The sequence below is a fragment of the Dermochelys coriacea genome, chromosome 3 (genome assembly GCF_009764565.3).
Source record: "Dermochelys coriacea isolate rDerCor1 chromosome 3, rDerCor1.pri.v4, whole genome shotgun sequence".
Lineage (NCBI taxonomy): Eukaryota > Metazoa > Chordata > Testudines > Dermochelyidae > Dermochelys > Dermochelys coriacea.
The window spans coordinates 115548453-115575511 of NC_050070.1; the positions used below are offsets into that span (position 1 = coordinate 115548453).

General features: G+C 42.8%; 1 protein-coding gene across 5 annotated transcripts in view; it reads left to right on the forward strand.

Moving 5' to 3' along the window:
- PLEKHG1 (pleckstrin homology and RhoGEF domain containing G1) overlaps positions 1-27059 on the forward strand; it is a 221239-nt gene that overhangs the window by 160257 nt on the left and 33923 nt on the right. For all 5 annotated transcript variants that reach the window (XM_038395901.2, XM_038395898.2, XM_043511195.1 and 2 more), the window contains one exon: positions 5517-5586. In XM_038395901.2, the coding sequence (XP_038251829.1) occupies positions 5517-5586 (70 nt within the window). The remainder of the gene's footprint in view (positions 1-5516; positions 5587-27059) is intronic.

A 27059-nucleotide genomic window follows, 5' to 3' on the forward strand; every position in this document is an offset into this window, starting at 1 on the left:
TTGGTGTAGAGGGCTTCTACATCCATAGTGGCTAGGATGGTGTTTTTAGGAAGATCACCAATGGACTGTAGTTTCCTCAGGAAATCGGTGGTGTCTCGAAGATAGCTGGGAGTGCTGGTAACGAAGGGCCTGAGGAGGGAGTCTACATAGCCAGACAATCCTGCTGTCAGGGTGCCAATGCCTGAGACAGCAGGATTGTCTGGCTATGTAGACTCCCTCCTCAGGCCCTTCGTTACCAGCACTCCCAGCTATCTTCGAGACACCACCGATTTCCTGAGGAAACTACAGTCCATTGGTGATCTTCCTAAAAACACCATCAAGAGATCCACTTCCTGGACACTACGGTGCTAATAAGCGATGGTCACATAAACACCACCCTATATCGGAAACCTACTGACCGCTATTCCTACCTACATGCCTCTAGCTTTCATCCAGATCATACCACTCGATCCATTGTCTACAGCCAAGCGCTACGATATAACCGCATTTGCTCCAACCCCTCAGACAGAGACAAACACCTACAAGATCTCTATCATGCATTCCTACAACTACAATACCCACCTGCTGAAGTGAAGAAACAGATTGACAGAGCCAGAAGAGTACCCAGAAGTCACCTACTATAGGACAGGCCCAACAAAGAAAACAACAGAACGCCACTAGCCATCACCTTCAGCCCCCAACTAAAACCTCTCCAACGCATCATCAAGGATCTACAACCTATCCTGAAGGACGAGCCATCGCTCTCTCAGATCTTGGGAGATAGACCAGTCCTTGCTTACAGACAGCCCCCCAATCTGAAGCAAATACTCACCAGCAACCACACACCACACAACAGAACCACTAACCCAGGAACCTATCCTTGCAACAAAGCCCGTTGCCAACTCTGTCCACATATCTATTCAGGGGATACCATCATAGGGCCTAATCACATCAGCCACACTATCAGAGGCTCGTTCACCTGCGCATCTACCAATGTGATATATGCCATCATGTGCCAGCAATGCCCCTCTGCCATGTACATTGGCCAAACTGGACAGTCTCTACGTAAAAGAATGAATGGACACAAATCAGACGTCAAGAATTATAACATTCAAAAACCAGTTGGAGAACACTTCAATCTCTCTGGTCACTCGATCACAGACCTAAGAGTGGCTATACTTCAACAAAAAAGCTTCAAAAACAGACTCCAACGAGAGACTGCTGAATTGGAATTAATTTGCAAACTGGATACAATTAACTTAGGCTTGAATAGAGACTGGGAATGGATGAGTCATTACACAAAGTAAAACTATTTCCCCATGGTATTTCTCCCCCCACCCCACCCCCCACTGTTCCTCTGATATTCTTGTTAACTGCTGGAATTAGCCTACCTGCTTGTCACCATGGAAGGTTTTCCTCCTTTCCCCCCCCTGCTGTTGGTGATGGCTTATCTTAAGTGATCACTCTCCTTTCAGTGTGTATGATAAACCCATTGTTTCATGTTCTCTGTGTGTGTGTATATAAATCTCTCCTCTGTTTTTTCCACCAAATGCAGCCGATGAAGTGAGTTGTAGCTCACGAAAGCTTATGCTCTAATAAATTTGTTAGTCTCTAAGGTGCCACAAGTTCTCCTTTTCTTTTCACCAGGTTGAGAATTCAGTCATCACCCCTACTCTGTGTGGGGCAAGGTTTACACTACAAACTTCTGCTGACATAGCTACGTAGGTCAGGGGTATGATGAGGTGTGATTTATTACCAACAAACTGTGCTGGCAATAACCCCTATTGTAGATGCAGTTTTTCTGGCAAAACTGTAAATACCGTTTAGTCTATGTGCTGTTTAGTAGCATGTCGACTGTAGCAGGGGAATAGCAAAATTGCAAACAAGATCTTAAGAAGTAAAAAAAAAAAAAACAAAAAAAAAAAACAAAAAAAACTTTTCAAATCACTTTTGAAGAGAAATAGTTGTGCTACAATTTTAGAGAACCATCATGTGCTTTACACTTAGTTTTACTAGAACTTTGAAAGAAGTTTCTTTTAATGTCTTCCAAGGCCCCCAATTTAAAGTTCTATGTGGAAATTGTAGCTTTGAAGATTGACCATTTTCATTATAGATCCCAATATAGATTCAGGGATTTAATTCTCCTCTATAAAAATATACTCGTGTCTGAAACTTGGCATGTAGCAGCCAGGTCTTAAATGCGTTCTAGAGTCTGCTTGCTTACTTTATTTATTTTTACATTTGAAAAAAATTGCATTTGGCAGTTATGAGTTAGCAGTTTCAAGTGCATGCGTGTGGTTTTATAACTTCAAAGTGAGTTTGTTTTTCCAAACTTGTCTTTGGCCATTCATCTGGAATGTGGATTTTGATGCCTATGGGTATTCAGAGAAGTAAAGATCAGTCACTTAATTTTAAAATGTGGTTATTGTACACACATGGTAGGATTTATCTATGGTGATTTCATAAGGGTTTGTAATACTGGGATTTTGTGGTCTTTACTTAGACATGGTAGACTGTGATCTAGTTCAAGTTGCTTCTTGTAGCTGAACCATTGTTGAGTTTTAGACTGCACCAATTGTCAAGGTTGCTATTGTGATGCTAGTTCCAGTGCTTGCGTCATGGCCCCCTCTACTTTGAAAGCTCGCCTTGCCATTTCTTAGGAGAGAGCATCTGAATATGTTCCTTCTGTCTTGCTTCATATCTTGGAGGAAGACCCTCACTCTCTTTTTCCAATGTGGCTTATGTTGTTTCACTCCTTACATAGGAAAGAAAAATCCTCTCCTAACCAGCTTCTGCTGTCTTGCTTCTCTGGCCCTCCTTCCCAGAGGAGTCCTTACAAATGCTTTTCAGTGTAAAAGATAACCTAAGACAAACTCCCCACTCCAATCAGGTACTGTACTTAAAACTTGAAATGAAGTTTTGCATTGAAGTGTTGTTGAGTACTGCAGCTAACCTTTCCTAAGCATGGTGGAAGAGGGCCAGCATGTGCTGAATCTGTGCTGGAATAAGGGAAAACTGCTGACCCTGGATTCTGCATTATTGTGTATCTACCACTCTGCTGGCCTGGACCTGCCATTACCCTCCTATTCAATTATACAGATACTGGGGCAGGAGCAGTGTCTCTAAATATATCATGTTAGATGATTCCTGCTCTGTTATCTTTATGCTGACATCATTTGGGTTGTTTTCAAGAGAAGCATTTTTTAGAAATAAGTCTAGGTGCTACATTTAGGGGGAAAAGTAACTTTATATTAAAACAGAAGAAACATAATAGAAGTATGTGTCCGCTAAGTAATTTTGGCTGCAGGAACTTTATTGGGCTACATGTAGTTATGCTGGTGTAGTATTTCTCCCTTGATTTTTCTTTTTTACCGGTAGCCTGAAGTTTTCATTATAAACCTGTAAAAACACTTGAAAAATGAAAAATCAGTTTTAAAGTACTAATTACTTGCCTGCACTTGCTGTTTTTTCTTTTTTGTTGCACTTTGTCTCTTGAGAAGATGAAGAATTTTTCAGTAATGCCACTGCAACTGGATTACCCCCTCTTTTAGATATGCGCAGTACTCTATGGCCATTTAACTGTCCTGGGCTGGAGACTAAAAATGCTCCCCCACATACACTCATCATTCCCCTTCCTGTTCCACTCCATCTCACATCAGGAAGGGGGAAAAAGTCTTGTCCTCAGCTTTCTTTCTTTCTTTCTTTCTCTCTCTCTCTCTTTCTCTCTTTCTTTCTTTCTTTCTAGTAGTATGTTGATTACAGATGATGAACATAACGAAAGCATGCCTAACTTCATGTACAATCAAAAGATATGCAGCATGCAAGGTATTTTCAAAGACACTAATGGAAGTTTAATCCCATTGACTTTCCAATAGGAGTTGGGTGTCTAACTACAGTTTAAGAAAAGGAGTACTTGTGGCACCTTAGAGACTAACAAATTTATTAGAGCATAAGCTTTCGTGAGCTACAGCTCACTGCATCCGATGAAGTGAGCTGTAGCTCACGAAAGCTTATGCTCTAATAAATTTGTTAGTCTCTAAGGTGCCACAAGTACTCCTTTTCTTTTTGCGAATACAGACTAACACGGCTGCTACTATGAAACCTAACTACGCTTTGTGTCTTTGAAAATCTTCCCCAAGCTAGGCCGCTCACGGTATTTTGCCTTGAAACCAACAGTCAGTCCAATTAATCAAAGACTCCTCAAGGAGTTATGGTGAAAAAACAGACCAGCTAAAGGGAAAATATTGTATTGAAAACTTATCTGTGAATTCTGTTCCTCCCTCCCTCTCGATCACTGGATTTTAGTACTTGTTATTGTTATGATTGCCCAGCCAGCCCATAGCAACGCTGGCTGTATTTCCTTGTTTGTCAACCAAACTGGACTATAACTAATAGTGCACACCATTTTGATTCCTTTCAGTAATTTAGCTAGAATAATATTAGCTGCTTTAAAGTACTCATTCTGTACACTCATGAAGTCTGTGGCCTGTGAGCATAAGAGTGGCACAAATACTGAGGACTGTTATTTTGTTAATTACTGAGGACTGTTAAGCTGCTACCTTCTCATGCCATTGGACTCCCACAGGCCACTTCAGCAAGTCAAGTGCCCTGCTGTAACTGTGATAGGTAGGACTTGGGAAGTATCCCTTTTTATAGTTTGTGAACCCTCTAGTTCCCTTTCAGGTGCAGTTTGCAAGATGGCATCTCTCTATTGCCACATGGAAACGTGAGTTGCTGATTGGCAACAAGGGAGGCAAGGGGATTATTACAGGGGATTCAGTTATTCAGATTAGAACCCCTGGGTCGTACTTCTCTATTTTATGTTACTCCCCCACAAGCAGGCCCTTCTTACCAATACTGATGATCTAGATGTTCATTTCCTAGAACCTACTGAAGCAGTATAGAATCTTATAGGTAGTGACACTGGCACCTCTGAGAGAAATAATATAGCATTAGAGAACGCCAATATCAGTCGAACTGATAACATGAGTGTTAGGTGGGTGAGATAATATCTTTTACTGGATCAACTTCTGTTGGTGGAAGGGAAAAGCTTTTGAGCTGCACAGAGCTCTTCCTCAGATCAGCTAACAATATGTAACAACTCATGAACGTTTACATATTCTAATAGCTCAAGAGAGCTTCTGCTACTGGACAACAAGAATTTTCTGGGGGCTGTTCAGGACAGTTGGCGTTATTTCCAAAACTCAATCGCAAAAAAGGAATCAGTCTTTAAAATAATAACTTGGCATTACTACAGCACCTTTCATTTGTGATTTCACAGTGCTTTACAGATATGTAGTATGAGCAAGTGGTAGCACAGAAGAAACTCAAATTACAGTTGTGTTTTTGCAGAAGAAAACAAATGTGTAGGTATGAATGTTGATGTGGTTATAATTAATGCTTAAAAAGCGATGGCTGTTATGTGAGAGGAGACAAAGAAGAAGCACATATATATATGTGTGTGTGTGTGTATGTATGTGTATAAAAACATTGTAAATGTTAAATTTTTCTTCCTTTTTATTTATTTGTTTTATTAGTGAACTTTTGCAAGATTTGAAAAACTGTGAAAATGACCCTGTGGCTATTGCAGAATGTTTTGTTTCCAAGGTAAGTGATAAAAATCTTACTTCTGAAAAGATTCAGAACACCTTGCCACTGTATGCAAGATTAAGATGAACCTATTAACTTATGAATACCTAAACTTGATTTTTGATGGTGATTTCAACAAGATAATCCTTGCAGAACAAAATAGAGGAGAAGAATCACTTTTCTGTCCATTGGGTTCCATGCATCATTTTTTGGATCACTGTTCATACTTTTTTACCTTTTTTTAAAATGCTGGGTGATTGTATAATTGGCCAGCAACTGGGTAATGGTCAGATGGGTAAACAGCCTTGGAAGCTTTTGGAATGTGAAGTCTTAGCAAGTAAAATCCCAGGAAGTCCTAACTTCATCCAGATAATTGCAGACAATTACAAGCAAAAACAGAACTAAACAAAAACACAAGTAAAGGACAAATGCAAAGTACTCCACTTAGGAAGGAACAATCAGTTGCACACATACTAAATGGGAAATGACTGCCTAGGAAGGGATATGGGGGTCATAGAGTTAAATGAGAGTCAAAAGTGTAACACTGTTGATAAAAAAAAAAAAAAAAGCAAACATCGTTCTGGGATGGATTAGCAGGAGCATTGTAAGCAAGACACAAGAAGTAATTCTTTGGCTCTACTTCATGCTGATTAGGCCTCAGCTGGGATATTGTGTCAAGTTCTGGGCACCACATTTCAGGAAAGATGTGGGCAAATTGGAGAAAGTCCAGAGAAGAGCAACAAAAATGATTAAAGGCCTAGAAAACATGACCTATGAAGGAAGATTAAATAAACTCAATGTTTTCAGTTTGGAGAAAAAAGAATGAGGGGGGACATAAGTTTAAGTACATAATAAATACTTACAAGAAGGAGGGAGAAAAAATTGTGCTTGTTAACCTCTGGGGATAGGATAAGAGGCAATGGATTTAAATTGCAGCAAGGGCAGTTGAGGTTGGACATTAGGAGAAACTTCCTAACTGTCAGGATAAACTGGAATAAATTGCCTAGGAAGGTTGTGGAATTGCCGTCATTTGAGATTTGTGAGAGTAGGTTGGACAGACACCTGTCAGGGATGGTCCAGATAATGCTTGGTCCTGCCTTGAGTGCAGAGGACTGGACTAGAAGACCTATCAACTTCCCTTCCAGTCCTACAATTCTATGATTCTAAACCAAATTACCCCACATTCTGTTTTTGTTGAGGTGGAATTCAGTACGGTAATCTCTGGTTATGTCTTAGTAGATTCCAGTAGTCAATTCTGTGTCTCTAGTATCTTACAAGCCTAGGATCATGGAGATAAAATTGCCTCATTAAAGAATTGCATGTGCTGCATAAGTTCATTTGGGACTCTGGTGATCTATTGATCCAAAATGTGCTACAAAGCAAGAACCTTGATCTGAAATAAACATGGAAAGGGACATTTATCACATTAAATATCACGGGTTGGATCCTCAGGTGGTATAAATTGGCAAAGTTTCATTGTCTTCAATAGAGCTATGCTGATTTACACAAGCTCTGGATCTGGCTCCATATATCTTTTAAAAAAATTACTTTCCACTGTTTTCGTATTTTATTTACTTTTTGTATTTATTAAGCTTTGGAAATGAAAGTAGACTATTCAGTTTAGCTGAGTTTTGGTTTTCGGAAGTCAGTTTCACTTTCAGGCTCTCAAATGCAATGTGATGCTACAGCATTTGAGAGCACAGGATGCAGGAGATTATTTGATGTAAAAATCCTGTGTTTACTGGACTGATGTATTATATTCATGAAAATATGTATGGTGTTAGGGCTGACATGTGTCTGCGTTTAATAGGCTTAATTTTGCAAAATATAATTTTGGTCCAAATTTGACCATACTCAGTCCCTTTGAACTTGAACGCACCATATGACCCTGTGCTAAATAAAATTTGCCACATAACAATTTTGCCTTCATTGCATAATCATATATACAAAGGAAAATAGCTCACAGTCACAGAGTACTTAATCATTTGAATTTCACCTAGAAAACATTCAGCCTTTAAAACTAAGTGCAAATGCACGATTTGATACAACTGCTTTGAGAATTGTAAACTTGTTATCACATTTTCAGCAAAGACTAGTAATAGTGGATTTGAATCTTTATCTTAGTAAACAAAATACAGGCTGCCCATGGTAAATAAATACAGACTAAAACAGCAGCTTAGGTTTGTTGGCCTCAACACACCTTGGATAGTAAACTAGCTGATAATGTAAAAGTCACTAACTGACAAAAGAACCATGCAAAGCTATGACACTACATAAATATTTAATAATAACTTACAATATTTAAATAAAAACCTGTTCATACTACCTTGTATTTTATTGCTAGAAGCTGGCAATGGTTTGGCAAGGGACAAAAGATCATTTTCTATACATTTTTAGTTATCTCACAGTTTGCCAGTGGGTTATTTGTTCATAGGTCATAAATAGAATTTAAAAAATCCTGAAGGATGGAGACTAACAATATTTTAATACACTGTGCGCCAGATCCCCAGCTGGTATGAAGTGGTGTAGTTCCATTGAAGCTAGTGGCACAATGCCAGCTTATAGCAACTCTGGTTCCTGCGTGTACATCTAGAAGGAGAAGTATGTTAACTTCAGTACACTAGTTTTCTGAAACATTTTGGCTTTTGTTAATAACTAATCACAGGCTGATAAAAGGTTTCAGAGTAGTAGCCGTGTTAGTCTGTATTCTCAAAAAGAAAAGGAGTACTTGTGGCACCTTAGAGACTAACAAATTTATTAGAGCATAAGCTTTCGTGAGCTACAGCTCACTTCATCGGATGCATTTGGTGGAAAAAACAGAGGAGAGATTTATATACACACACACAGAGAACATGAAACAATGGGTTTATCATACACACTGTAAGGAGAGTGATCACTTAAGATAAGCCATCACCAGCAGCAGGGGGGGGAAAGGAGGAAAACCTTTCATGGTGACAAGCAAGGTAGGCTAATTCCAGCAGTTAACAAGAATATCAGAGGAACAGTGGGGGGTGGGGTGGGAGGGAGAAATACCATGGGGAAATAGTTTTACTTTGTGTAATGACTCATCCATTCCCAGTCTCTATTCAAGCCTAAGTTAATTGTATCCAGTTTGCAAATTAATTCCAATTCAGCAATCTCTCGTTGGAGTCTGTTTTTGAAGCTTTTTTGTGAAGTATAGCCACTCTTAGGTCTGTGATCGAGTGACCAGAGAGATTGAAGTGTTCTCCAACTGGTTTTTGAATGTTATAATTCTTGACGTCTGATTTGTGTCCATTCATTCTTTTACGTAGAGACTGTCCAGTTTGGCCAATGTACATGGCAGAGGGGCATTGCTGGCACATGATGGCATATATCACATTGGTAGATGCGCAGGTGAAGGAGCCTCTGATAGTGTGGCTGATGTGATTAGGCCCTATGATGGTATCCCCTGAATAGATATGTGGACAGAGTTGGCAACGGGCTTTGTTGCAAGGATAGGTTCCTGGGTTAGTGGTTCTGTTGTGTGGTGTGTGGTTGCTGGTGAGTATTTGCTTCAGATTGGGGGGCTGTCTGTAAGCAAGGACTGGCCTGTCTCCCAAGATCTGAGAGAGCGATGGCTCGTCCTTCAGGATAGGTTGTAGATCCCTGATGATGCGTTGGAGGGGTTTTAGTTGGGGGCTGAAGGTGATGGCTAGTGGCGTTCTGTTGTTTTCTTTGTTGGGCCTGTCCTGTAGTAGGTGACTTCTGGGTACTCTTCTGGCTCTGTCAATCTGTTTCTTCACTTCAGCAGGTGGGTACTGTAGTTGTAGGAATGCATGATAGAGATCTTGTAGGTGTTTGTCTCTGTCTGAGGGGTTGGAGCAAATGCGGTTATATCGTAGCGCTTGGCTGTAGACAATGGATCGAGTGGTATGATCTGGATGAAAGCTAGAGGCATGTAGGTAGGAATAGCGGTCAGTAGGTTTCCGATATAGGGTGGTGTTTATGTGACCATCGCTTATTAGCACCGTAGTGTCCAGGAAGTGGATCTCTTGTGTGGACTGGTCCAGGCTGAGGTTGATGGTGGGATGGAAATTGTTGAAATCATGGTGGAATTCCTCAAGAGCTTCTTTTCCATGGGTCCAGATGATGAAGATGTCATCAATGTAGCGCAAGTAGAGTAGGGGCATTAGGGAACGAGAGCTGAGGAAGCGTTGTTCTAAGTCAGCCATAAAAATGTTGGCATACTGTGGGGCCATGCGGGTACCCATCGCAGTGCCGCTGATTTGAAGGTATACATTGTCACCAAATGTGAAATAGTTATGGGTCAGGACAAAGTCACAAAGTTCTGCCACCAGGTTAGCCGTGACAGTATCGGGGATACTGTTCCTGACGGCTTGTAGTCCATCTTTGTGTGGAATATTGGTGTAGAGGGCTTCTACATCCATAGTGGCTAGGATGGTGTTTTTAGGAAGATCACCAATGGACTGTAGTTTCCTCAGGAAATCGGTGGTGTCTCGAAGATAGCTGGGAGTGCTGGTAACGAAGGGCCTGAGGAGGGAGTCTACATAGCCAGACAATCCTGCTGTCAGGGTGCCAATGCCTGAGATGATGGGGCGTCCAGGATTTCCAGGTTTATGGATCTTGGGTAGCAGATAGAATACCCCAGGTCCTGGCTCCAGGGGTGTGTCTATGCGGATTTGTTCTTGTGCTTTTTCAGGGAGTTTCTTGAGCAAATGCTGTAGTTTCTTTTGGTAACTCTCAGTGGGATCAGAGGGTAATGGCTTGTAGAAAGTGGTGTTGGAGAGCTGCCTAGTAGCCTCTTGTTCATACTCTGACCTATTCATGATGACGACAGCACCTCCTTTGTCAGCCTTTTTGATTATGATGTCAGAGTTGTTTCTGAGGCTGTGGATGGCACTGTGTTCTGCATGGCTGAGGTTATGGGGTAAGCGATGCTGCTTTTCCACAATTTCAGCTCGTGCACGTCGGCGGAAGCAGTCTATGTAGAAATCCAGTCTGCTGTTTCGACTTTCAGGAGGATTCCACCCAGAGTCCTTCTTTTGTAGTGTTGGTAGGAAGGTCTCTGTGGGTTAATATGTTGGTCAGAGGTGTGTTGGAAATATTCCTTGAGTCGGAGACGTCGAAAATAGGATTCTAGGTCACCACAGAACTGTATCATGTTCGTGGGGGTGGAGGGGCAAAAGGAGAGGCCCCGAGATAGGACAGATTCTTCCGCTGGGCTAAGAGTATAGTTGGATAGATTAACAATATTGCTGGGTGGGTTACGGGAACCATTGTTGTGGCCCCTTGTGGCATATAGTAGTTTAGATAGCTTAGTGTCCTTTTTCTTTTGTAGAGAATCAAAGTGTGTTTTGTAAATGGCTTGTCTAGTTTTTGTAAAGTCCAGCCACGAGGAAGTTTGTGTGGAAGGTTGGTTCTTTATGAGAGTATCCAGTTTTGAGAGCTCATTCTTAATCTTTCCCTGTTTGCTGTAGAGGATGTTGATCAGGTGGTTCCGCAGTTTCCTTGAGAGTGTGTGGCACAAGCTGTCAGCATAGTCTGTGTGGTATGTAGATTGTAATGGATTTTTTACCTTCAGTCCTTTCGGTATGATGTCCATCTGTTTGCATTTGGAGAGGAAGATGATGTCTGTCTGTATCTGTGCGAGTTTTTTCATGAAGTTGACAGATTTCCACTCTATACGGCTAAATTCAGTGCCTTGCATAATCACAGGTTTCAGAGTAGCAGCCGTGTTAGTCTGTATTCTCAAAAAGAAAAGAAGTACTTGTGGCACCTTAGAGACTAACAAATTTATTAGAGCATAAGCTTTCGTGAGCTACAGCTCACTTCATCGGATGCATTTGCTGGAAAAAACAGAGTAGAGATTTATATACACACACACAGAGAACATGAAACAATGGGTTTATCATACACAGTGATCACTTAAGATAAGCCATCACCAACAGCAGGGGGGGGAAGGAGGAAAACCTTTCATGGTGACAAGCAGGTAGGCTAATTCCAGCAGTTAACAAGAATATCAGAGGAACAGTGGGGGGTGGGGTGGGAGGGAGAAATACCATGGGGAAATAGTTTTACTTTGTGTAATGACTCATCCATTCCCAGTCTCCTTACAGTGTGTATGATAAACCCATTGTTTCATGTTCTCTGTGTGTGTGTATATAAATCTCTCCTCTGTTTTTTCCACCAAATGCATCCGATGAAGTGAGCTGTAGCTCACGAAAGCTTATGCTCTAATAAATTTGTTAGTCTCTAAGGTGCCACAAGTACTCCTTTTCTTTAGGCTGATAAAAGGCTTCCATTGCAAGCTTAACTATGGCTTAATTATTCACATAAAAGTGTGTTTATATATTTTCTTGCCAGCTCCCACTCTCTCATTTTCATTGTAAGGATGCCAATGTAATTAGAAGACTGACTTCAGTATTCCACACATTTACATTTAAGTGAGGAGTTGTCAGGGAGTGTTTAATTCTGGCACTCTGCACGTCTCACTCAGCACCCAGAAATTTAGAACGTATGCTTCTGAAACACCACCAGCAATTTAATGGGGATGGGGAGACTTGCTTTTAATTTGCAAGATCATTAACAAAAGAGGAGAAGCAGGCAGTTGACTTTAGCATATCAGCACCACAAATGTCACTGACGCTATCTTTTACCTTTTTTTTTATTTTCTTTTAAAGTACTTTTTGTGTGTGTGTGTATGTGTGTGTATATATAAAAACCATACAGCAGCAAGAGTTGAGAGAGGATTGGAGAGGTTGTTTTTGCCTGATGTTAGGTGTAGGAGACATCCTGTTCAAAATAAAATTTGACTGTATTCACCTTGCGTGTTACTCTTGGGTGGAGTTAAGCATAAGCAAAGTATAGTTGAGGTATACAAGTTGTCCTATTGCATCTGAAATCCTTGCTGAATTGATTGAGGTTATTCTTACACGTGGCACTGAGGTAGCCAAGGCTTGTTGCTTAAGGAGGCTTCATAGTCCATGTAAGGAGCTTTTTTGGGTTGGTGAGGGAACGCACACACTTCCTGGCCACTGTGGGCCCATACAAGGTGATTTCAGACTCCAAGCAGAGATGACTACTGTGACAAAGTTCCTCCTCTACCTTGGTGGGTCCCGCACTTATTGGCGGATTTGTTTGCCTCAGAGATTCACAGCAGCCCTCAGTATGGCTACTTCCATGGCTCAAATCTGCCGTTCACTCAGATAACCTCATCACTGGCCAGCATGGGGAAAAAGAGAAGAATAACCCCCGCAGTCTCTACTGATCCACCATGTAGGTCAGGGAACAGCCCAGAGACCTCCCCTCTGGTGGAACCCACAGTCCAGGTCAACTCCTCCTGTGCCTGACCAGGAGTTGGGAGGTTTGGGGGAACCCAGGCCCATCCTCTACTCCAGGTTCCAGCCCAGGGCCCTGTGGATTGCAGCTGTCTAGAGTGCCTCCTGTAACTGCTACAACTCCCTGGGCTACTTTCCCATGGCCTCTTCCCAACACCACCTTTATCCTCACCACAGGACCTTCCTCCCAGTGTCTGATAATGCTTGTACTCCTCAGTCCTCCAGCAGCACATCCTCTCACTCCCAGCTCCTCATGTGTCTCTCCCTAGCTGAAGTGAAGTCCTTTTTAAACCCAGGTGCCCTGATTAGCCAGCCTGCCCTAACTGATTCTAGCAGCTTCTTCTTAATTGGCTCCAGGTGTCCTAATTAGCCTGCCTGCCTTAACTGGTTCCAGCAAGTTCCTGCTTGTTCTGGAACAGCCCCTGTCACCTTACCCAGGGAAAAGGGATCTCCTTAATCTGGGACTAATATCTGCTTTCTGTCACTCTTCTGTAGTCATCTGTCCAGACCCTGTCACATATCCATGCACTCTGCTCAACAACACGGGGTTGGGCAACTTGGGACGTCAGGTAGCGTACCTGTGACAAACCATCTGCATTGCCATGGTGGCTTCCAGCCCGGTGGTGTATGGTGAATTGAAAAGGTTGTAGGGACAAGAATCTGGTCACCCTTGCGTTCTTCACTTTATTTCGCTGCATCCACTGGAGGAGTGCATGGTCAGTCACAAGGGTAAATCGTCTTCAGAGATGGTAATAACGTAGTGTTTCCATGGCCCATTTCACAGCTAGGCACTCTCTCTCAACCACGGCATAGTTCTGCTCTCTCGGGAGGAGTTTCCTGTTGAGGTAGAGGATCGGGTGTTCTTCGTCTCTGACCATCTGCGATAGGACAGCTCCCAATCCTACTTCAGATGCATTTGTCTGTAAAATGAATTCTTTGTTGAAGTCTGGGCTATAAGTACAGGGTTACTGCAGAGGGCTGTGTGTAGGTCCATGAATGCTTTCTCTGCAGCATCTGTCCACTTCACCATGTCTGGACCACAGGCTTTTATCAGGTCCATCAGGGGACTTGCTCTGGGGGCGAAATGGGGAATAAATCGCCGGTAGTACTCCACCAGACCCAGGAATGCCCAGACTTACTTTTTCCAATTTGGCTGGGGCCAATTTTGGATAGCCTCCAGTTTGTTCAGTTGGGGCTTGACCATGCCCCTTCCTACAATGAAGCCAAAGTATTTAGCCGTGGCTAGCCCTATAGCGCACTTGGCTGGATTAGCTGTAAGGCCAGCCTGTATTAGGATGTCCAGGATTCCTTCCACCTTTTCCAAGTGGGTCTCCCAGTTGGTGGTATAGATAATTACGTCATCCATGTACGCAGCTGCATAATTGGTATGGGGCCTCAGGAGCTTCTCCATAAGATGCTGGAAGGTGGCAGGTGCCCCATGCAGTCCAAAAGGAAGAACAGTATATGGAAACAGACCCTCTGGCATAGAGAATGCTGTCTTTTCTTTCGCATCTTTGGCAAGGGGAATCTGCCAGTATCCCTTTGTTAAATCAAGGGTGGTCAAAAATCTGGCATTGCCCAGGTGGTCAACTAACTCATCAATGCGGGGTATGGGGTATGCATCAAATTTGAATATCTCGTTCAGCTGGCGAAAGTCATTACAAAACCTAGTGGTACCATCGGGTTTGGGCACCAACACAATCTGACTCGACCATTGACTGTGGGATTCTTCAATGACTCCTAGTTCCAACACCCTTTTTACCTCTGCCTTGATCTCCTCCCTTTTTGCCACTGGGACCCAGTAGGGCCTTAAAGTTATCTTTGTCCCAGGATCTGTGATAATGTGGTGATATGCTTCGGTGGTCCGGCCTAGTTTGGTTGAAAACACATCCTAGTACCGGTTGATCATCTCCGTTACCTCCTTCTTCTGGTTCGGTGTCAGATCAGGGGATATCCTGATCCGTTCATGTAGGTTATTTCCCTGGATTGGGGCCTCTTGGGCCACCATACTGGCCTCTCGCTGGTGCAAAGGTTTCAGGAGATTAATGTGATAAATCTGTTCTTGTTTCCAGCATCCTGGCTGCCGCACCTTGTAGGTTACTTCCCCCACAGGTTCAACCACCTCATAGGACCCCTGCCATTGGGCCAGAAGCTACTTTCTGCCATGGGTACAAACACCATCATCCAATCCCCTGGTTGGAACTGTTGGACTTTTGCCTGGCGATTGTAATGAGTTTGCTGAGCCTCCTGCACCTTTTCCAAATGTTCCTGTACAATAGGGGTGACCCGGGCTATCCAATCTCACATCTGCAACACATGGTCAATTATATTTCTCCCCTCATTGGTGGTTCTTCCCAGATCTCTTTGGCGATATCTAGTATGCCACAGGGATGATGCCCATATAATAACTCAAAGGGAGAAAACCCAGTTGAGGCCTGAGGTACCTCCCGGATGGTGAACATAAGGTAAGGTAGTAGGGTGTCCCAATCATTCCCGTCCCGACTTAACACCTTCCTTATCAGAGGTCCTTCATTAGCTTTGACATAAATAGGGTTCCTTGGTTTGTTAATATCTCCTTTGGTAGCCCCACTTGGGTAAAGATCCCCACCAGCTCTTTGGCTATCATTTTAGAGGCCGCGTTCCACAGAGGGACAGCTTCTGGGTAGCGAGTAGCATAGTCCAAAACAACCAGTATATATTGGTGGCCCCAAGTCGTATTCTCCAAGGGTCCCACTAGGTCCATGGCTATTCGCTTGAAGGGGACCTCTATGATGGGAAGGGGTACTAAAGGTGCCCTCAAGTGGGGACGGAGACTGTGTAGCTGACACTCTGGGCAAGTCGCACAGTACCTCTGCACTTCTTCATGTACTCCAGGCCAGAAGAATCATCGTAGGACTCGTGTCAAGGTCTTCTCTACCCCCAAATGCCCCCCAAAAAGATGACTATGGGCAAGATTTAATACAATGTTCTGGTGTTTTTGAGGTACTAGAATCTGTTGCACCTTCTTCCCCTGTATTGGTGCAACCCGGTAGAAGAGATCCTTCTTCATTATGAAGTGGGGTCCTGGTCCCTGGGTTTTCCCTTCCCCAGGGACCCCATCTATTTTGGTCACCTCCTTCCTAATGTTGTCGTACCTTGGGTCTTTAGCCTGGTCCCGTCCAAAATTTCCTCTCCTAGGGCTAATCTGCCCAACAACTAAGGGGCCAGTCTGTGTTGCCTCTGCTGGTTCAGAGGTGTTGGGGTGGGGATCAGACTCTGGTGCCTCTTCCTCCTGGGCAGCCTCCTTTTCAGCTGCTCGGGTCTGCCTACCTACGAGAGCGACCCTCTGGCTTTGGGTCAATATTCAGATACCCAAGGCCTTAGCTGTCCTTCTTTCCCTTTTCATCTTTCTACCCTGTCTGGGAGTGGAGAACAAATTTGGGGATGTTTCAGAGAAGACTGGGGGTTGACAATCTACTGTGGATGCCTCACTAATTTCAGGGTTCCCCTCTTTCTCCAATCCCTCTACTCGGAGTAAGTCTCCAAATCCTGGGAAGTCCCTCCCTATGAGCACTGGGTATGGGAGTTTAGGGACGACACCTGCTGCTACCTCAGTAGTGTTCCCTTGGATCTCGATTTTTACTGGGATGATGGGGTAGTAACTAATTGTCCCATGGACACATGTTATCCCTGTATGTTTAGCCTGCAGCAGCTGACTACGCTTCACAAGCTTCCCAGAGATAAGCGTGATAGCACTCCCCGAATCAATCAGTGCCATGGTCTCTACCCCATTTAGTTTCACTGGTCTAGGGTACATATGTGAGACCTCACAAGGTGGATCAGGGAGCATGGATCTGCCCAGTTCCCCAGGTTGCACTGCATAGGCTCCTCAACACTGGGACACTGTGCAGCTGTGTGTCCTCACTCCCCGCAGGCGTAATATCTATATGGGGCTCTAGGCATTTCCTGGTCTCTTGGTTTGGGCAGTCTAACATCACAATCCTCTTCCACCTCCGTGCTCTGACTCTTTGTGGCCTCTGGTGGGCCTTCAGCCCCTCTCTTTTTCTACCTGGGCCCTCCTGGTGGCCCAGTCTTACAAGCTCTAGGGCTTGGTGCTGCTAGTTTAACCCAGGGTGCCTCTTCCTTAACTGGTCGGGTCAGCTCCCTCGTCGTCCTTTGCCTCTCTATCAGTGCGACAACCTTGTCGTAAGTGGAGGATTCGTTCTGGCTTACCCGGGTGCAAAGGTCTGGCTGTAGTCCCCTCGTGTATCGGTCGGTGACCAGAACCTCAGGCATCTCTTCCAGACTCTGGGACTCAGTTCGCAACCACTTTCGTGCGAGATGGATGAGACCATACAATTGGGACCGTGGGGTTTTGTTTTCCTGATACCTCTACTCGTGATACCAGTGGGCCTGCACTGCAGTCGTTATCCTAGATCTGGCCAGGATCTCTGATTTCAGCTGGGGGTAGTCTGCCACAGCCTCTTCAGACAGATCATAGTAGGCCTTCTGGGCCTCCCCACACAGAAATGGGGTGAGGATGCCAGACCACTGATCTCGAGGACAAACCTCCTGTAGGGCTGTCCTCTCAAAGGCTATGAGGTATGCCTCTATGTCATCCTCCCGTGTCATTTTCTGCAGGCAATTGCTGGCCCGTCTGATCCGCGTCCCATCATGGCCACGGTTCATCTCTGGAAGGGCCTTCACTTGGTTTACAAGTTCCCACAACATAGTACGGTCTTGAGCTGCCTGGTCCATCAACAAGCGATTAGTCTCGTGCTACAGCCATACTGCCTCCTGTTGGGCAGCTGCCGGGACATGGGTAGCCTCCTCCTGGGCAGCTGTGGCTTGTATCAGTGCCTGCACTATGTCTTCCATTGTGGTGGAAACCCCCCCCCCCTTTTTTTTTTTAACAACACCCTCCTTCATTCGCCACACTGTGCCCACCAAATCCCACCCGACACCAGTTGTGACAAAGTTCCTCCTCTACCTCGGTGGGTCCTGCACTTATTGGTGGATTTGCTTGCCTCAGAGATTCACAGCAGCCCTCAGTATGGCCACTTCCATGGCTCAAATCTGCCGTTCACTCAGATAACCTCATCACTGGCCAGCATGGGGAAAAAGAGAAGAATAACCCCCGCAGTCTCTACTGATCCACCATGTAGGTCAGGGAACAGCCCAGAGACCTCCCCTCTGGTGAAACCCACAGTCCAGGTCAACTCCTCCTGTGCCTGACCAGGAGTTGGGAGGTTTGGGGGAACCCAGGCCCATCCTCTACTCCAGGTTCCAGCCCAGGGCCCTGTGGATTGCAGCTGTCTAGAGTGCCTCCTGTAACTGCTACAACTCCCTGGGCTACTTCCCCATGGCCTCTTCCCAACACCACCTTTATCCTCACCACAGGACCTTCCTCCCAGTGTCTGATAATGCTTGTACTCCTCAGTCCTCCAGCAGCACATCCTCTCACTCCCAGCTCCTCACACACCTCTCCTTAACTGAAGTGAGGTCCTTTTTAAACCCAGGTGTCCTGATTAGCCAGCCTGCCCTAATTGATTCTAGCAGCTTCTTCTTAATTGGTTCCAAGTGTCCTAATTAGCCTGCCTGCCTTAACTGGTTCCAGCAAGTTCCTGCTTGTTCTGGAACAGCCCGTCACCTCTCCCAGGGAAAATGGATCTCCTTAATCTGGAACTGATATATCTGCCTTCTCCAATGGAGGTGCTCAAGAGATGTCTGTTAGCCAACTGTTATTTGAACTGGACACCGTGGCAAGGTACTACTGATTTTTATTTTGTACTTGCGTCTTTACTAACAATCCTGAGTGCAGCCAATGAAAAAAATGTAGTTTTGTTGGAATTGAGATCTTTTCAGTAAAATATTATTTTGAGTGTTTTTGAGGCATATATGTGTGTGTGTGTGTGTGTAATATTTGTGTATGCAGAGGAATGTTTCAGTAAGCAAATTTTCTGTTTTTAAAAGAAAAAAAAACAATGTTTAAGTTTCTGTATGCTTCCCCCCCCCCCCCATACCACATGTATCAGGTGTTCTATACAATACTTAGCAGGAAATGTGTATTTAAAATTAAGATATTCTATGGGTTGTAGCTTTAAACAGTATCTTTAAACTTAGATTATATAAGCTTACATATGAGTTTTTATGTCTTGGAAAGTCACTTTCCTTAGTTTGCAAATAAAGCCTCAAACCTGACTTGAAAAAAAATCACTCTTCTGTAGCCATCTCGCCTGACCCTGTCATGCCACACTTTAAATCCAGGTTGGTGATTGCAGAGGTCAATATAATAACTTTTGGCTTGGTCAGACCTTTTCCTGCTGTTGCATAGGCCAGTGTTCATCTTAGCTTCCACACAAGGATACAATTGGATTTCAGAACTCTGTAAGGGATATAGTCCAATTAGTTAGCCGCTGTGTAGGTTCCCCAGTAGTGGGATTCTTCTGGTTTAAAATATTCACAGAAACGTATTATTTCACCACTTTTCTGGCTGCATTGCACACAGAAATAGCTAGGAGAAGTGTTAACTTTAGTCTCTGTGGTTTGGGCTCTGGGTTGTGGGGGGGGAGAGGTGTGGAGGGTGGTTATGTCTTCACTGCAAAGTTAGCCTGGGCTGTAGCCCAGGTGCCTCCCTTCCATCCACTCAGAAAAACATCTAACCTGACCTTGAGGGTGCTTTAAGCCCAAGCTAACAGGCATGGCTCAGGGTACATGATTTAACTTGGGTTTCACTTCAGCCCGGGCAACCTACCTGATTTGCAGCAAGAACACAGGCTAATCAAACCTGGGTGCAGTTAGTCCTCCAGTCCTACCCCACAGTTCTATATGGGCTGTATTTTCTTGTCTAACTGCTCTCTTCATTTGTACTGCATTTTAACCCCACGTTTGTCTGCTCCATTTTTGCTTCACTTTCACAACATTTGCACATAGATACTGTCCAAGAAACCCCCCTGCCATGCTGACACTTGGCCAAAACCTGGCATCCCCTTCTGGTAAAGCTGTGGAGTGACACCAGTAAGATCTGAAGAGGAGCTCCATTGTAGCTGAAAAGCTTGTCTCTCTCACCAACAGAAGTTAATATAATAAAAGATATCACCTCACTCACCTTGTCTATCAGTAAGACCCATCATTTGGGGAAATGTATCCCAAATGACATTTTTGTTTAGTGGGCAGAAAAGAAACAGAGGCAGGAAAGTCACTCAGGTGTTCTATGAATCACTTTGTGACTGAATTCCTTAGGGAGATTCTCATTAAAAGTTCTTGTTGCCAAATTCTGTTTGCTTTCACATTCAGAACAGTCTGTTTTAGTAATGAATAACTTCCCTTGGAAGTTATTTACATAAAGTATTGTTCTCGTGTCACTGGCATGGACAGCAGCTCCCTGCTAGGTTAGAGAGACTGACCACCTGGCAAATGATTAGAGCAGCCCAGTTTAATGCACTGCTAAGAACCATGGGATATTGCACTAGAAATCCATCCCAGTTAGATGGGTCTGGTACGAGTAGCACTTTGCAGTGGGAATGTTCCACCTGAGGTAGGCTAACTTGGACTAACTCTGTCATGAAGACATACCCTGGTAGTCCAGCCCTCTCCCTAGAATCTGTTATAAAGCAGATGATATCAGCTGAGGCATTTGAGCTAACAGGTCTATACTGTAAATGTAGAGAGACAGGTACCCAAGCAGTCTCAGTGGAGGAACATTCAACTCTGCGATTTTCATCTCTAGCTGGTCCAGGGAGTTTGATTATTTTGGCTTCAGAAGTGCAGTGCAAAGCCGTCTGATCTCTCAGGGACTTCTTGCGAGGGGAAATGGGGGGCGGGAGGGAGGATGAGTACCAGCTCATGATATAGGGGGATTTGATTGGATTATTTGTAGGTCATGTTCTCTTTCTTTAGCTCTGAAGTGAGGTAGATTTTATTTTTCACTAAATTTTGTATGTGTGCTATGAGCCTTGTTGAAAGGCACATTCATGTCTAAAAATAGATAAGTAAAATCTAGGAAAGTTTATATAGTATGATTGCTTTGCTTTTAACACTACAAGATGTTAATGTTTCTAAGAATTCAGGATTGTTGCATACTATAAATTGCAGATTTATGCCCATAGTCTGACCTCCATCCATATGCTTAGCTCTTGCAAACATCAAAAGGAATTCTGCAACTGATTTAGGAAAGTATATGATGTTGACTGATAGATTTATAGCTTTGAATGAGTCTAAATTATACCATGCTGGAAATAAAATGTTCATGGTTCACTATCTACAGGCCTTTCTACTTACCTAGCTTATTAAAATCTAATGCAGTTATGATACTGCCCTAGTTGTGATGAAATGCATTTGTGAATCCAAAGGTACCTTGAGTATAAAGTGTATAGTCTGGCCCAATTCAGAGGGCAATAGTGTACATGCCACTATTTTAAAAAAGACTTTAAAATGTTGAATGTAAGAATTTTATGTGGTTTCTCGCTAGATAAGCAGATAATTTTTATTATGTCATTAATTTATTTAAAATTTATTTTTATTTTAAATATATAGGTTTGTCCTTCCTTATAGCGAGACTAAAATTTATTATTATTTAAAAAACAGACAACCCTATCTGCCCAAAGCAGAATTTTACCCTGAATAGGGAGATGTGCCAGAGATTCCATGAAGAAGACTTCTCTGTTGCTACTGATTTTACAAGGAAGGTCCTCAGATATTACATTGATGATGTAAAACTCTAAGCTAGATAGAGATATTGTTTTTTATTTAACAATGAATGTTTTCTATTAAAAGTTTACAACATATCCTTTTTCATGGAATTTGAAAAGCAGGACAGTCAAATGAATTCATACATAGTTTAAGGTCAGAAGAGTCTGACCACCTGTATTTCACAGGCCACCCAGCACCTACACAATAAACCCAACAACTGAAATGAGATGAAACTAAATAAGACCCCGAAGAGACTAAGCTAGTATGTGCCACAGGCAGAGAACAGGAGAGGTTGAGATGCACCATTGCTTCAGGCTATGGCAATGGAAGGGAAATGGTTAAATCAGATTTACCCAGATAATCCTGGCAAGTGACCCGGACCCACACGCTGCAGAGGAAGGCGAAAAAACTCTAAGGTCATTGCCAATCTGACCTGGGGGAAAATTCCTTCTCAATCCCACACAGGGCGATCAGTTAGACAGTGAGCATGTGAGCAAGCACCAGCCAGCTAAGTTTCTGAGAGAGAGAATTCCACCTCAGAACCCTGGCCCACCCTGCCCAGTGTCCCATTTCCAGTCATTGCCATATCTGATGCTTCAAAGGAAGGAGATTAAAAAACCCACCCTCCCAGAATACACTGGCTGGAGAGAGCGGACGGAATCCCTTCCTGAGCCCTGCTGGTGGCTGGCTGAAACCCTGCAGCATGAGCTTTAGAACATTTATAAACCAGAAGTGAGCCTGAGGGCTGTAGAGCTCTGCCCCCCACCGTCATGGGCAACACCATCATACAATCACATTCATAAAGTTATCCAGCTCTCTTAAAAGTAATTAAGTTGTTTGTCGCTGCAATTCCTAATGGGAGGCTGTTCCAGAACCTCACCCCGCTGGTGGTAAGAAACCTTCTAATTTCCAGCCTGAATTTGTTCATGGCCAGTTTGTATCCATTTGTTCTTGTGCTAACAGTATCCTTTATCTTAAATAGCTTTTCAGTCTCCCTGTTATTTACCCTCCTAATGTGTTTATAGAAAGCAATAATATCCCCTCTCAACTTTTTTTTTTTTTCTGCTAAACTATGCAAGCCAAGCTCTTCCAGCCTCCTTTCATAAGACAGGCCCTCCATTCCCCTGATCATCCTAGTAGCCCTTCTCTGCACCTGTTCCAGTTTAAATTAATCTTTCTTGAACATGGGTAACCGGAACTGTACACAGTTTTCCACATGAGGTCTTACCAATTATTTGTATAATAGCATTAACACTTCCTCTGTCTCTGTTGGAAATGCCTCATCTAATACATTCTAGGATTGCATTTGCCTTTTTCACAGCTGCATAACACTGGTTTTGATTATCCTTCCATTTAATTTAAACTGAATCAACTCATGATCACTCAATCCAAGGTTATTTCTTATAACCAGCTCTTTCATAAAGTTCTCACTACTTACTAGTTTAAAATTGCATCCACCTCTTGTTGATTCAATGATGATTTGATAAAGAAAACTGTCATCTATCATATCCAGGAACAACTGGGCCATACCAACATTAGTGATATTTATTCTCTAATCTATATCTGGGAAGTTAATCTCTCATTATTACACACATCCCAAAAGTATTTATCTCTCTAATAATATTAGAAAGATCACTATCCATATCAGTCTGTCACTGGGGGTCTATAGGAGACCCCTAACACTATCTCAAAGGACATCTTTTACAATCCTTCCCCAACGTGTTTTTGACCCAAACAGATTCTGTTTTGTCCATTCTATCACTTCATATTTCTTTACAATGTATTGCTTCCTTGATGTATAAAACTACCCCACCATCTTTACCTTTATTCCCATGTCTAGTAAACAGCACATACTCTTCACTATCTCTGTTCTAGGCATGAGTGTGCTATTCCACCATGTTTCTGTAATCCCTATGATAGCTGGTTTGACCTCCTGCACCAATAGTTCCAGTTCCTCCATTTTATTGCCCAGAATCCTTGCATTTGTATACAAGTATTTCAGTCATTTCCCTCAGATTTCACCCAGTTTTCTACTTTGTGGTGTTCCATTATCCCTTACTATATTTTAATTTAGCTGATTTTCCTGCTCCTGTTTGTTGAAGGGAGGCATGAAGCTTCCACAAATATCTCTCAAACGTCTTCCCCTCATGTCCTAGTTTAAAGCCCTTCTTCTCAGTTGAACAGAAGGAAAGCATTATGAATTACTAATCCCAGAAAATGTTGTGTTGTACCTAAGTCATGTGGTGGTGTTTATAAATTGTATGTTATGATTAAGTGGGCATGGGAATATACTGTACTTTACTCATAATATTGTAGGATTTCTGGTTATATTTTGACTTTTCTGACTTGCATTTAATATTTTTTGTACTGTAGTTGTCTTACTTTAATTGACACTGAATTTCATCATATTTATTGTCTTTATAGCACTCCTGACTTAATGAGAGTGATAGCTAGATTGATTATAATTTTCTTAAGCAACTATTCAGTGTAATGTCTGCTACAGGCTGAGGGTGGGTTGATTCCTAGTTTTTAACTGAGATGGTTTTTACCCTTAGCTGTTAATTCTAAGCATGTACGTTAATAGGTTATGACACAAGCTCATTGTCTCTGGGTGTGGATACAGGGCATATGTAAACCACCATGAAAACTAGCAGTAACAGCAAAATTAGTCCAAGCATGAAAGACTAAAATAAATTATTGTCAAATAAATATATGTCAAGAACAAACCAAAGATCAGTAACGGAGATGTGGGGTGTTTAGAAGGAAATACCAGATCATAGCACATTAGTGAACAAATAAGTCCTGTGAGAACTATATTCCCCTGGAGAAATTTGGCCTGGAATTAGGATTTTTTTAAAAAGACATTAAAATCAACTGATAAAAGCTGAAATAATTACTGAGCTGTCCCCAAAATTGGACTCCACATATAGGGCCAAATTGCACCACCCTTCTATCATGGTGAATAGTCCCTAAATTTGCAAATAGCTCCAAGGGATTCATTGGGGCTACTTGTGAAGTAACATACTACTCAGTGGGAATAAAGGTGGCACACGCTAGTTTATAATGAAGAGGCTGGAAAAGGTGAGAGGGGAAGAGAGAAGTAACTAAAGGAAGTGTGGCTGGGAAGACAGGCAACTGAGTGTGCTCGTTCTGTCCAGTGACCATTCTAAAACCCATTTATCCCCTGAGAGCCTTCTGCGAAAGTGACACTGTTCTTAGGACTCTAAATATTACAATTGTGACTTTCTTTCAACACAGATATTTGGCCTTTGCATTAATAAGCTATAACTGCTCAAAAAGAACCACTCCCGGGGCATGGTGATTATGTTGCATTGTGTCAGACCAGCTTATGAAGATATCTGTAGTGGAATCTGGGTGTCTTGTTTACTATTCAAGGGTTAAGTCCTGTAATCACAAGGATGGGGAGAGTGATTGCTTCAAAAATATTTTATAGTTACCCAACACTTTTTTTTTTCATCCTCAGGAGACCAAAACTCTGCATAAATTGCACACCAATAACATGGGATAGAGGGTAACAGTTATACATCACATCAAAATGCAAAAAAAAATGTTTTTAAGGTCCCATGCAAAATAAAGTGATGATGAGTCGGGGGGAATTTGTGGAGCAAGCTGGAATGCAAGGGAAACCAGGCTCTGGTCCCTAGAACTCAGTTGATACAAAAAGCTATTATGAAATTGCATTTTTCAATGGGTGCCAGGTAACCCCACTAAAGTTAGTTACAAAACAGCTTCAATGGTAACTTCCTGTTTTCATACACACACAATATTCTGAAACACCCACCTTTGTGGCTAATATTTTCCATGCTTAGTCTCTGCTCAAATGTGAAATTACTTATGACAGTCTGAAAACTGCATACGCAACACGTCCTTAACTCTACAGGTGCACACATGCATGCAAGTTATTTCTTTCTGTCTTTTCTTTATGTAAAGAAAAAATATTAAATTTAAAAAATATAAAGCCAGCAAAATAATTTTAAGGTAGTGACAAAGATGTCAAGGTCAAGATAAAAGATTCATTAGTCAGGAAATTTAGAAGTTAATTGCTTAAGAACATAAGAATGACTAATCTGGGTCGGACCAATGGTCCATCTAGTCCAGTATCCTGTCTTCTCTCAAAAAGAAAAGGAGGACTTGTGGCACCTTGGAGACTAACAAATTTATTTGAGCATAAGCTTTTGTGAGCTACAGCTTCATCGGATGCACGTGATGTACTCCTTTTCTTTTTGCGAATACAGACTAACATGGCTGCTACTCTGAAACCTGTCTTCTCTCAGTGGCTGGTGCCAGATGCTTCAGAAGGAGTGAACGCAACAGGTGACTGAAGAAGAACTCTGTGTAAGCTTGAAAGCTTGTCTCTCACCAACAGAAATTGGTCCAATAAAGGATACTACCTCACCTGTTTTGCCTCTCTCTTACCCTGGTACCAACATGGCTACAACACCACTATAAAGATTATTTATATAGCACTGGTTTCAGAGTAGCAGCCGTGTTAGTCTGTATTCGCAAAAAGAAAAGGAGTACTTGTGGCACCTTAGAGACTAACAAATTTATTAGAGCATAAGCTTTCGTGAGCTACAGCTCACTTCATCGGGATGCATTTGGTGGAAAAAACAGAGGAAAGATTTATATACACACACACAGAGAACATGAAACAATGGGTTTATCGTACACACTGTAAGGAGAGTGATCACTTAAGATAAGCCATCACCAGCAGCAGGGGGGGGAAAGGAGGAAAACCTTTCATGGTGACAAGCAAGGTAGGCTAATTCCAGCAGTTAACAAGAATATCAGAGGAACAGTGGGGGGTGGGGTGGGAGGGAGAAATACTGTAGCTCACGAAAGCTTATGCTCTAATAAATTTGTTAGTCTCTAAGGTGCCACAAGTACTCCTATTCTTTTTGCGAATATAGACTAACACGGCTGCTACTCTGAAACATGGGGAAATAGTTTTACTTTGTGTAATGACTCATCCATTCCCAGTCTCTATTCAAGCCTAAGTTAATTGTATCCAGTTTGCAAATTAATTCCAATTCAGCAGTCTCTCGTTGGAGTCTGTTTTTGAAGCTTTTTTGTTGAAGTATAGCCACTCTTAGGTCTGTGATCGAGTGACCAGAGAGATTGAAGTGTTCTCCAACTGGTTTTTGAATGTTATAATTCTTGACGTCTGATTTGTGTCCATTCATTCTTTTACGTAGAGACTGTCCAGTTTGACCAGTGTACATGGCAGAGGGGCATTGCTGGCACATGATGGCATATATCACATTGGTAGATGCGCAGGTGAACGAGCCTCTGATAGTGTGGCTGATGTGATTAGGCCCTATGATGGTATCCCCTGAATAGATATGTGGACAGAGTTGGCAACGGGCTTTGTTGCAAGGATAGGTTCCTGGGTTAGTGGTTCTGTTGTGTGGTGTGTGGTTGCTGGTGAGTATTTGCTTCAGATTGGGGGGCTGTCTGTAAGCAAGGACTGGCCTGTCTCCC